Here is a 13409-nt window from a genome sequence, read left to right on the forward strand (position 1 = left end):
CACAAAAGAGCATCCTCCCCAATTCTATATTGCCAGCAGTTAAACTGTAGGCTCAGTGGAAATGAGCTGATCTTGAGTACTGAAATTATGCAAAGTCTACATTTAGAACTTCTTTTCACACTTGCAGCCCCAATTCTCTGTAACAGTCACTGCAGCAGAACTCAGTAAAACTCCTGTATAATGAGATGTCATTTATCTGTAAATACATTTTACAATAACATATTTCCAACTACTGCAAATTGATTTTGCTTCATTCCTTCCACGTCATTGTGCCACAGAGGATAACTCCTTTGCTATTAATAGTAATGAAGATGCATTGCATCTGACAGCCCTAACAACATGTTTAATACAACATTTTAACTGTAAGTAGATGAAGAATCAGAAGGGAACACTTTTTTCAGATTCCATTGTTTCAGAACACAGTTCTGTATGAATGAAATTATCCTACTTAAAAGTTATTTCCACTTTGATATTACTTCTATTTAATATGACAGTTTTATTTTGGGAAGATTGTTTTCTGACATACTGAAAATTATTTTCCCCAAACAATATGGTTTATTCTTCTGTGTCTGCTGCAGTCAAATTTGTCTTAATAGTCTCCTGTTTCTGGTATGTAACTGTGGCAATTAAACATCCTACCTTATTTTAAAATGACAATGCTAAGGTGTCACTTGCAAAGAGAAACAAGACAAAATGTGTTGTCTCTGCCTGATATTGCACAACACAGTGATGGATTTATTTAGGCTTTATTTCACCCACTTTGTTACTCAAAGTGCTGCTTCTGCAGAACAACACAACTTCTGCCAGTGATGTTGGTCAGACCTGATTTCCTGCCATCTGAGTTTGCATTTAGGAGACTCTCCATGCATACTCACCCACCTAACTCAAACACTGCCACTGTGTTCTCCACAGGAAAACTATTTAGGAAGCTTCACCTTTATTTCTGCTCTCCCCCATGCGATTTGTTTGCCTAAGGAAAACTTACTTAACTAAGAGGTAAATCTCATTTATAATTGCATGTACAGAGAATGTTTTGGAAAAGAGCATATGCTGCAATTTTAAAACAAATTAGAAGTTTAACAGTAGGGTCAAACCTTTAAAGAAGCACTGTGTGCAGAGTTGCTGTAGCTTGACAAATATATTAACATTGAAAAAAACAAAAAACTTGGGTAAAAATAAAACAAAAATAACCCACAGCATGCAGTGCTGTCCTTGCCTTTCCTTCCTGCAGTTCCTCATTCCACTAATAAAGTTTTCTTAAAACATTCTTCCTTACTTTTATCACAAACAGGGCAACAATCAGTATGTTAAAGATTTTCAGCTTCTAGACCAAGTTGAGAAAGGTGACCTCCTACTATCTGGTTTGGGACAACACTCCTCCCAAAAAGCACAGAAGAAATACTTACAGGAAGAAAAAATGTTAGGATGTTAGTGCTACAGACCAACAACTATCACCTCACTTGAACAGCACAGAGTGGAAATGGACTTTCAGGAATGCACACTCTAAACATTAAAATGAAAATTGTCAAGTCATTTAGTGACAAAATGAGCTTTTAAGACCAATATTAACAGAAACTTCGTTGCAAGCAAGTGCCATAAAACAGAGAGGAGAGTGGTGAAATGCTGCAAGCAACTCCTCACATCCAAAACTATTTCAAGCAGCCAATAACCCAGGCCACTCTTCAAGGTTTATGCTGACATTTACTGCTCCTCACCACATTTGCCTCCTGCTTGTAAGACTCTCAATATGTGCATTAAATATGAATAGATGACCATGAGTTTGTGCACATACTTTACCTGTACATCGTTGGTGTTCATCCTTGTCCCGTCCTTGCCAACGAAGATATCATCTATGTCAACCAGAATGTACCTATCCAAGGACAGTGTGAGCTTCTTTCCAGAGAGGAAAGAGATGGCATCTATGAAAATCAGCTTGTGCAGCCAAAAATTCAAGTTATTGCCGAAAAGGACTCGTTGAATCCCATCGTGGAGCCCCAAGTCATGAATTACTGTGGCATAGAGAGCACTTACAGCAGCAGGTGGAGAAAGGTTCTCTGGTGTCTTTACTTTTGCAAGTATCACTGGTTGATAAGCTGTGTGATTAATCTGGAAAACAGCCCAGTCATTTCCAAGCAAGGGCCCTTTCTCAAGCTTGGAAGGTTTAGTCACATGGAGGAGTGGGGAATGAGGGTTAATGCAACAGTCCTTAATACCCAGACTGCTGTGGACATGGAAAGGAAAACCCTTCAGCTGAAAGCTCTGCAAGCTGTTCTCATTGCCTTTGAGAAATCCGAGCACACCTACACCATACTCTGTACAGTACTTGTCTAGAAGGCCTCTGTTCCAGGAGTCCATATTCACATACTTTAGAATATTTTCATACACTATGAGAGCGTATTTGCCTTTGTTTTTGTCTATAAGCACTGGGAGGTCACCTTTCCCAGATGCAATCTCAATGTGAAACTGGAACCTGCTAGATTCCAGAATGGTTATTATATCTTGGCCTAACGTTGAGTACTGGCTTTCCACAAACACCAGCACTACAAGGTCTGTCCTCGGGGGATCAACAGGCTTCATGGTCTTCATCTCCATCAGCTTGTATGGCAACAGTTGAGGATCACCACATTCCACTTCTGAAGAGGTTTCAGGAAGTTCATTTTCCTGTTTGTAGCCATTATACAAGTAGTAGGCAGAAATAACTATGCTCACCATACAAAAAGTGGCCAGCAAAATTACTGTTCTTTGAAAATGTCTGTGAAGTTTCAGGATAAAACTCATGGTGTTTACTTGCCTTAGATAGCTCTCAACAGCAGCATGAAAACCAAACACAGATTCTCAACAATTTGTTCCAGTCCTCTGAAATGTTTATGTCACCATTGCAGCACACACATCTATCTTCCACAGAGCTTTACCGAAGGTATAGTCTAGAAGAAAAGAAAATCAGAGATTTAATTGAGGCATCACCTTGTGAAGTAACATCCACTTAAACTAATGGGGAGCAAAGAAATCACTGCTAGCCAGAGGTCTGGAGACCAGCAGTTCAAAATTTTGCAATAACATATTTTTTCCTGCTCCCACTACTTGCCATGTGCTTTTGAAGGTCTCTAAATCTCACAGGTTCCTCAACTCAGAGGATCAAAAAAAGTAGGCAGGGGCACTGAAAAGCAAGACAAAAGCAAAGAATTTACTGTGGTTTACAAATTCTTGTTACCTAAAGAAAAAAGCTAACTCCAAGTAGACAACCACTAACAACCACAACATTGAAGAAAACTTCTAACCTTCTTCCTTCCACGCCTAAAAAGCTGTGGGAACATGATTAAACAAATTCTATCTTGTATTAGTTTTTCAAAGAACCAAGAACATGCACATCCTAACTGCTGTACAAACATATGCTGATGCACTCTACATTGTATCTGTCACAGGAATATTTTTAAAGCAAAACTTCCTTCCTGCAACATTACAGGAAAACAAAGCATTTTTCTGGACTGTGGAGTTTTGCAAACTGTTAGAAGCACTTCACATTTCTTTGCATTAAAAAAACCAAAATCCCTAGAATAATCAAGCTCTTACATTTGAGAAGAAAAAGCAATAAATCAGAAGTTAAACCTAACAGGCAGATCACCTAAGGATATACTTATGCTTTATCTTGTATTTAAGGAAAGAGTCATTTTTCAAGCCAGCAGTACAACTGCTGTCAGAACTGCCTAGTAAAACAACTGTATGGTGTGACAAGCATAAAATAATGATCATAAGTCATAAACAAAGGCTCAAAGCAGATTTTGAAATATTAAGTGTGTGAAGATCTAGACCATGCCACTGTAACTTCAGTGTAGTTTGCATCCAAGTCCATTTGGAAATGGGATTAGGATAAGGTGTGACATTAACATGGTTATTTCCCAACTGAGAGCTTAATCCTTCCATTCCTGGTTGGTTTCTTGTAATCCTACATTATAAACATATTGGTCTTTCCCTCCAGATTTTTAAAAAAGCTAGAAAATATGATGTTCTTAACAGTACCTATGTAATATCCACAAATTTGATTACATCCTGAAGACGGATCTTCCTAGTACCACGACAAGCAAAAAGTAAAAATCAATGAGAAAAATCAGATGAGGGGAAAAAGAAACTCCAAGGCAGTCATTCATCAAAACTGCAAAATTCATGAAGAGCAAGTGTATGTGAGCTGTCTAATCATACTCAGGATTCATAGCAAGAGTCCTTCTGTCTGGATAGATTCTACTCTGGATAGATTTCACTCTCCTCCCTGGATAACTCACAGATACCTGTTCATCATCCCCTTCTCTTCTGGATAACTCAAACCCAGCCTTGAACATTACCTGCAGCTGCACAGAGTCCTGCTCAAAGCTTTTTTTTTTTTTTTGAGCCTTTCACCCAGGCTCAATAATCAGTGCTAGAGTAAAGTAACACAACCCCAGACACCCAGTTGCTATCTGAAAAAAACCTGAAGAATGCATAAAGATCAAACAACAACATGAAAGCACCTTTAGAAGAACTCAACATTCTTAAAGATTGAAATGTCCAATCTTTGCCACACTAGCTTCAAGAGAATCAGTCCTGATGGCACAACAGAGATATTTAACTTGTTAACAAGTCAGGTGACAAAGAAGTCCCATCCTGGCTGAGTTAACACCAGAGAGAGGTTTCCAGACAGATAATTTTTCATTACACACACAAAGGGTTCTCTTCATTTTGCATTTCCAATTCAGCTGCCTGCATGCCAAGAAACACATCATTTTTGTGCCTAAAATTAACACTGACTGTGTTCTGTAGAAAAGCTGTATGTACACCTCCCTCTCTTTGATAATGACAGACCTGGCTGGTCCAGATACTGAAAAAATAAGAACTAACACTGACCTAAGCTCATAGCAAGGAAGGGCTGAAGAGACAGAGCTCTTTGAACTGGCTATTACACAAGGGTTGCAACCCAAGAAACATTTGCAGCAAGGACACGGTTCCTAAGGCCGTTCCATAGAGGGGAAAACCTGGAGCCAGCCCAGGAACCTGCTGTGTTTTCCTCAAGAAAATCCCTGTCATTGTATCCTCAGCTCCTAATTGCAGGTACCCCCTGGGGCTGCAGAGTGCAGCTGTAAGGAGGAGTGCTGGAACTGCCAAGCCAGATCTGAGGTTCCATTGAGAAGAATGAGGAATTCTCTGAGGAAGCAGGACACAGCTAGACTTGGCACATTCCTGGATGAACACAGTCAGGAAGTGGGATGGAACACTGCAAGGCACAGGTTTTAAATGTGTGCTCTCTTGTATCAGCTTGAGGCTTATGCAATTTTCACTTGCTTAAGGATTGGTTTGCATGGCAGGAGCTCAAAAGAATACAGAAAGAAGAAACTAAAAAATTCAGAGTACATGCATTTTACAATATCAACAGTCTCAAAGCCTTCACAAGGTACAGGGAAGGGGCAGCAGCATTTTCCCCTGAGCAACAGGACTTGCTGAATACTCCAGTGCTGTATTGCAGCAGCATGCTAAAACAACTCACAATGCTCCCCCTTGACAGTGACATCCTTGGGATGCACACTGTGGAACCTGAGGAGATTGTGACAGTGACTATCTCATCTCTAGACATGGCTTCAGGGAAGATGGTCCTCGTTCACTACCCCTTCCTACAGCAAAACCAGAGAAAAAGGGCAATTCTCCACGTACCTACAGTGAGTAAGCTGTGAGAAGTGGCATTTCAGAAGAGGACAGTACTTGAGGAGTCTTACTTTCATGACAACATAATGCAAAGAAACAAGAAATCATAATAGCTTCGACATCAATAAAAATATCCAGGTATAAGACAAAGGCTAAAAGGAAAAAAACTACAAAGAGTCTAGAAAGTCTTCACAAGAGTTCAAGCTTGTTAGCATTGTTTCAGTGAAAAAACAGGAAAAAGACCCACAGATAACATAAGCAGTTTCAGATCTCTTTGATTTCTACAGTCATGTGGAGTTCAGTGACAGAGGAATATGATCCCACCTGTGCCTCAAAGCACTTGAAAACAGGTGTCAGATATTATATTGAATCCCAAGTTCCGTAAAGCTGATGTTGCCATAAATTTTAACTAGAAAATAATTTGTATGGCATCTTTCCATGGTTTGAAGCAATAAAATTTGCTTGTTTGTTTTTTTTAATCTAGAACTTTATTGCTTTAGAAGAACCTGCATTTGATCTCCTACAACCTGGCTTTGATCTCCTACTTTGCATTTTCATGCTGCCGTGCTGCAATTCAGACCAGAACCTTTTACTTCTGCTGCTCCAAGTAGGAGGTATCAAAATGCTCCCTTAAGGTGAAAATTAGCATCTTTGAATATTCAGAATTTGGTTTTTAACTTACAGACTCAGTATGGAGAAGATCTTGCTGAGAGAAAGCTGAGTCACAGAAGCTAGTTTTGCATTTTGTTATGAACACAGAAGCAAGGCTCAATGTTCTTGTCATCTGCAGAACTGGTTTCTGCAGCCCAGAACCAGCTCATGTGAGAATCTTGCTGGTACAGGGAAGAGATATCACCTTATTAAACAGAGGATTTACCATTCTGAACAGCACTGCTGGGCAGTCACAATTACAGACAACCAGCATCAAATAGATGCATTTGAATAGAAACCTTCAATTTGGATTGGTTTGCAGGGGTTATCATTTGTTCTGCTTGTTCTCTTTCAGTTTTGGTTTTTCAAAATTTACTAACAAAGTAGCACTATGACTGAACCAAGACCATGAGGAACCCCAAATTTCTGAGGCACACCATAAGAGAGCTCCTACCACTTGTAGCTTTCTTTAGTTTGTTGCTTCACTGGTAAGCATAAATGACCAGATTCTAGGCTTCTCTAAATCATTTCATCCTGATAACCCTCATGGAAACTCTTCCAGGAGACAACAATGGAAATGCAGACTACTAAATCCTTCACAGGAGTTCTCAATCCAGTAAAAACAAATGGTCAAATAAGAAATACCTGCACAGGCACATAAAACTGCACAGAAGTTTAAAAAATGTCTATTACAGTTGAATCATGAGTATCAACATAATTGTAAAAATGACAAGGAACTTTTTTTCTGCTGTGTTAATATCAAGATTAAAGTAATGGGCTCAACTAAAACATCCATGAATGAGAAATTGTTCCCAAAACAAATTTATCAAAGCCCAGTCAGAAAACTCAGGTTTAGGCTTACCTCAGGCCTGTGCTAGGGCAACTGTTTACAGTGACCTTTGATTAGAAACAATAAAGTTAAGTCATACTTAAAGGCAAAAAACATATTCTTAAAGGGTAGCAAAAATTCTTTTCACCAAGAACTACTAAAACAGAGCTAATTCTGGACTGAATAGTCATCAATATTATTCAGGTATATTACATTTGTCTGGGGACATATTTTTAATAATTTTCTTTTAACAATTCCCATCACTATATTCTCATTCTGTTCTTTACCAGCCTGGACACTACCACAGTGCTGGTGACATGCTGTGTTATATTACATGAAAGATGAGTTTTAAATGAAGAGCAGAAAAAAAGGAGGCATATTGTTTAGCATATTACCATAGACATTTAAATCTCCACTGATCAGAATGCTGCTAAACTGCTTCTAACATAAAGGTCTGCTCTGGCCAGTCACTATGAAATATGACTTCAAAGGAAGCATTCTGAAGGCATTTTATTGTTACTTAAATGGAAACCTTTGGATATAAAAATGACATGGTAGGAAGCAGCAAAGTACAGCTGAACACAACCAAACCTGGAGTGAACAGAAGGGCTCAGATTTTTAGATCAGTTACGAAAATACCAAAGTAGCCTCCAAACACTGAGTACCTCTACTTACAGCATCATTTTACTGACTAAAATACTCAAGCAGCAACAGCTCAAATGAGTAAATCCAGGCTGAGCATGAGACCTTAAAACTGCATATTAAAAAGTAATTTTCAACTCGTAAAAATGGTGATATGAGACATAAGCTGCCAAGAGAATCTTTGGGTTCCTTTAGTAACACATAACAAACCCTGCAATGTGTGACTATTGAAGAGCTTACATTCTCTCATGGCTGTTAAGGAAAAAAGGGAACCGTTTAGGCAGCCTATCAATTCTTGTGGATAGAAATTCTTTTTCAAGTAATTACCTCTTTTTGAGGTAAGCAGATCCCAGTTTCTACTCTATCTGTGGTATCCTTAGCTCCATGCTGCACTGCCTAGAGACCCTTACAGGATAGGGATTTATGCAGTACAGTTTGTCATGAAAAAAATATTTATAAAGATGAAATATACAGAATTTAAAAATAGCTTAAAAGAAGGCATTAAAGACTGCAACAGAACACAGAAGTTGGTTTAGTCTTCAAATTACTCTCTATACACACACAATACTTTCAACGGAAAGATCTTTAAGCTCTTGAGCTTAAATTTTTCTGAGATAAACCCTGCTATTTCTCGGCAATTGCAGAGACATCAGTATCTAAAGAGTACATGATTTGCTCGAGGTCTCTGAGATAAATGTCCAGCACACTGTCTGGTCCATGCCCATGCCATTGCTTCCCCTCTCCTTTCCCCCGTAACTGCCAAGTGTAAGAGATACTAAGGCAGAGTTCAGCACCATTCCTTCCGAGACACGACTGGGGATGCTGACAGCGAGAGAAACCCCATTTCTTCCACTTACCATCTTATTAGGAAAAGAAAACCCCACCACAGCAAAACCTGAAGCAATTATCCAGCACATCAGGCAGGGAATTGATTAACATAAAAGTTTTCTGCCACTTCCCGAGGGTTGCACATGACAGCTGAACCGAGCAGCAACACACATCAGTTCCTGAAGGAATCTGGGGAATCCAAGCAGCAATAACCACCTGAAGTTTGAATAATTACCGCACTAGGCGGACTGTTTTGCTCCCCGACAGAGCCACAACCAACCCCCGCACACACTAGAGGGCAACAGCGTCACGCAGAACAGCTCCGCGAGCAGCGCGAACGGGAAAAGCCCGGCACTGAAGGGCTGGTGCGGGGACCGCGCCAGGCAGATGCCGAGTGCGCCGGGAAACAAGGAAAACAAACCCAAAGCCCAAGAAACACCAGGGAACAGCCCCGCAGGCGCCGCCCCCGCAGCGGGATGCTCAGCGCGGAGCGGACGCCCCGTCCCGCCGCGATGCCGCCCGGGCGGTGCCCGCAGCGCGGCGGGACCCGCGGGCGGCTCGGGCACAACTTTGCCGGGGGCCGGCAGGGCCGAGTTGAGCGGCCCCGCCGCGCCCCGCTGGTTACCTGCGGGAGCGCTCCGCCGACATGTCCCCGCCGGCGCCTCGGATCCCGCTGCCGTCCCGCCCTCCGCAGCGGCTCCTCCGGGAGAGCCGCCGGCACCCGCCGGGCGCGGAGCCGCCCCGGGCGCGGAGGTGCGGCGGGGATGCCGCCGGGGGTGCAGCACCGCCCGGCAGCCTCGCCGCGCCCTCCCGGAGGAGGAGCCGCGCTCGCCGGCGAGGGGCGGGCGGGGGCTCCGCCGCGCCGCCTCCCACACCGCCCGCCCTCCTCCGGGGCTCGGCGGGCCGGGGGCCGCCCCGGCCCCTCGCCCTCAGGCCGCTCCCGCCCTCAGCGGCCGCGCCCGCCCCTCACGGCACCTGCGGCGCCCGCCTCCCACACGAGGGCCGCGCTCCCTCACTTGTGGCATTCTTAATCCCCGTCTTAAATAAAGTATGATTTTTTTTTTTTTTTCCGCTCCTCCGAAACCCACTGAGGCAGCCCGTGCTGCAGCCGCGATGAGGGAAGTTTAACTCACACCCTCCCGCCAAATCCCTCGCTGTGGGTGCAGCTCCAGGGATGGCCGAGCTCCGAGCCGGTCTAAAGGCAGCAGCGCACAAGGGTGGAAATTCCGTGAGGTCACCTGCATTTTGTCAGGACAACGTAGGGTTAAAATCTTGAGAGAATGCCAGTTAATGTGTTTGCAGCCTCGCTGCTTTTCCTTATTGAATTTTCTAACCCCGTGTTAAACACATTTAGTCCCACTGTGTGTTTCACCGATACCCTGCATCCCTCGCTCTGGAGATGGAGCTGCTCCATTACTGCAGGTGAGGGAGTTACGATTCCCTGTCTGAACTGCATTAGCTTTCACAAATGGGAAATAAAATTAATAAATTTTACAAGTGCCCTCTTGATCTAGCTAATTTACCTCACAATTGCCCAGTGATTGTTAGCTCACCTAATGGCTGACAGTTCAATACATGGATTAACTCCATCACCGGTGCCTGTCTGTCCAAACCTTCCTTTCTGTGACTAACTCAATGCAAACACTTAAAGGAGAAAAGCTACAGTCACCCGAACGTAGCTTTTGCAAACATCAGGAGAATTTACAGCTCTTAATTCAGGAATACTGGTATTTACTTTCTCCTCTTTTTCCCCCTTTTATTCTCATGACACACTAAATACCCCAAATTTTACTGTCTTCTAAGCTACAAAACAGTGGAAGGTCCATGAGCTCGATTTAACGAGTAGAAAAGAGAACTTGTCACAAGGGTTTACTATGTGTGAGGTTATTAATCCCAGGAAGAGAGTCCATCTGAAATTCTGTTGCCCTCTCAGTATTCTACAGAAAGGGACTTTCTCCCGGATTAAGCTTCTCCAGTGGGTGAACACCCTGATCCATTCTTGTTTTGGGTACTCTCTATTATCATGGATGTTCCCTACACCAGGCTAGGCAGCACGGGGTGGAAGTCAGTCACAAGTGACTGCAGTTCTCAGCTGTGAGCTCAAACTCAGGGTTTCCCTCTCCCTTCCCTCCGAGCAGCTGTTCCCAGGTCCCTGCTGCCAGCCCGGACAGGAACGTGCCGAGCGCGCTGGTGCTCGGAAGCTCCTGGCTGCTCCAGAGATGTGCTAGACACTCACAGCTGAGGCTGCAGCACTGCACGGCAGCAGCTGCAGCACCGAGCGCTCCTGGCAGGAATATTAACAGCTTTCATCCTTCCTGCTGCTACTTTTCAGGTTTTTTGCTCTAGAGCTGTCAGTGCAGCGCGAGCTGGGAGTGATGTCTTAGCCATTCTTTGAGCAATACATCTGAAGACACCGCTGACTGTGCTTCTGGCCAAGATTTCTGCCTGGCACACAGCACTTCACAGAAAAACAGGAAAATGAGTAGTAAATCCAGACAAGAAATTAGGGAGGTGGAAAACCTACTGAACTGCAGGCAGAACAGAGACACATTAGACAACTGCTAGTCCCCACCATGAACTAAGGACTCAGCTTTCTGCCTTTCTTACTGCTGGCCTCTACACACGAATGCTCCCTCTCCCATTCATGTTCTTGTTCCAGCTCAAGGCTTCACCTGTACTATGTCCTTCTGCATCACCTGCAATCTCTCTTCCTCAAATGAACTGAATCCCACCTTGTTTCAGGGCCTGACCACTTACTCAAGAAACAGTTCTAACCATTGCATGGTTCTTCATCTGCAAATGAGCTCTTGGTCCTGCTGAAATCTGCAATTTTTGGTTATTTTTGTATGGTGATCATTACTACAACTCCCAGCACAAATTGCTCATACAATGGATAGATTGATTATAGTGCACATCAGAAAGGCCATTGTTTGGAGCATTACTTGTAATAGCAATACTTCATTAATAAATAAATATTTTATCCAGTCCTGCCATTTCTAAGTTTAGAGACATCTTTAAACCAAACACTCATTTTGATTTGTTTTATTTTTGTTGGCATTTTCTTGCAGGAAGCCATTCAATTGAGAGAGGTATTTGAAAACAAGGAACATCAAGGCAATTGCCTGTTATTAGTCATTTCATGATTACATTTTTAAAGCTATTACAAATGCTGCTAGTCCAAAGTCAAACTTACTGTAGATTTATAATGCTCTTTGGATTAATCAGAAACTTGTTAAACTAGGAAAGGTTTTCTTTACAAGTTTCATCTATATAATGAGGAGAAAAATGTCGCCTAAGATTTAAGAAATGCTTATGGTCAAAAATGTAATCAGCTAAGAGGATATCTCAGAGAAGAAAAAAACCCCAATAATATTCAAGTTTATAAACTAACTGCATTTTTCCATTATTGTTATTACAATACCCTTCACTTGTGAAGTGTGTAGTGACTATTCTGTAGCAAACAATACAGGAAGCCAGCTACACTTACGGATTTTCCCCATAAATCCACTAGCTTTCAGATGGAAAACCCATTTATTGTTTCTTTTCAGAATTTTCTATTTAATTTTCAATACCTTAGCCTAAAAAATCCCACTATCTGCATACATTGTAGTAATATCTTTCAAACCAGTGGAAAGAAGTTGCTAATTACAGGCTGTGGATACTGACTGCTTGACAGCAGAAAAGCATTTTTTACCTCCAGGCTTAGAATAAACTATTGTTATAAATATGTTTTGTTCCATGTTAATCAGGCTGTCGAGACTATTGTCATTGTACAGTGATCAAATGGGCAGCTCTGGAATTTGAGAAGCTCAGGAATTCATTAGGTGTGTCCATTGTAAGCTGCAAACCCATCCTTTACTGCTCAAGTCACGCCACCTGAAGTGTAAGACAGATCCACTAATGAGCAGGACTGAGCACTTTCTGTTGCAATTTAGCAGGAAATTTTCTTATGAAAAGAGAGAAAAGACTCTTCCTTCCCATTAGATCAGGTTCAGAGGTTCCAAGTTAATAAATACACACACACACACACACACACACAAAAAGCAGCATTGATTCAGAATGTATTAATTTTAGTGAGTTGTTTTGAATGTATGTCAATTTGAGTGAAAGCTCCTTAGCAATATTGAAATTGGTTACAGGAAAGGGATAATGGGGATGGAAGAAAATTAAAAAGAAGCCAAGTCTCTATAAGCACGATCAACAATCTGAAGCATCTTTAGCCTTTTAAAGAAATTAATGCATAATTAAAACTTCTGTTAAAAATTAATTTTAGAATATATAATAAAATAGGGCTAAGAAGAATTTGCATTATTACCCTAAAATCAATTCATTTTACACACCAATAACAAAAGAAAAGTTCCAAAACAGTCTTGTAATTTGCAAAGAGGGAAAACATTAAACTGCTATACCCAGCCCTTCAGTTGAGCAATAATCCAAACACTTCCCAAAGCAGAATGTCATTCACAGCCAGCTGGAAAAATCATCAGTTTCATCTTTCCCTTAGCAGAAGTAACTCTGGAGAAAATGGGTAATTTAGCTGATTATTTTTTGGAGAAAAGCAGCATGCTTTAGCACTCCCTTCAGCTTCCTCACACCTTCCCTTTACTCTAGATAAAACCTACTTCCTGCCTTGTGCTCCTGGACACACAGCACCCAAAGCACAGCCCTGCTTCCCTGCAGCAGCAAACAAAGAGCAATGCCCAGAGGAGTTTGCACAGCAGTGGCAGGTTACTCAGCATGCAAGGTAAGGCTGCAGATCAATGGCATGACTGTCTGCTCCACACAAAGCCCA

General features: G+C 42.0%; 1 protein-coding gene across 1 annotated transcript in view; it reads right to left on the minus strand.

Annotated features, from left to right (window-relative positions):
- The window catches only part of LOC306802066 (bifunctional heparan sulfate N-deacetylase/N-sulfotransferase 3), a 50426-nt gene extending 41045 nt beyond the window's left edge, over nucleotides 1–9381 (minus strand). The window contains exons 1-2 of the mRNA XM_079305814.1: nucleotides 9243–9381; nucleotides 1798–2924 (exon numbers count right to left, since the gene is read on the minus strand). Of these exons, the coding sequence (XP_079161940.1) occupies nucleotides 1798–2778 (981 nt within the window). The 5' untranslated portion in view covers nucleotides 2779–2924; nucleotides 9243–9381. The remainder of the gene's footprint in view (nucleotides 1–1797; nucleotides 2925–9242) is intronic.
- Nucleotides 9382–13409: the final 4028 nt, after the last annotated feature.

The sequence above is a fragment of the Erithacus rubecula genome (genome assembly GCF_903797595.1).
Source record: "Erithacus rubecula genome assembly, chromosome: 5".
NCBI lineage: Eukaryota > Metazoa > Chordata > Aves > Passeriformes > Muscicapidae > Erithacus > Erithacus rubecula.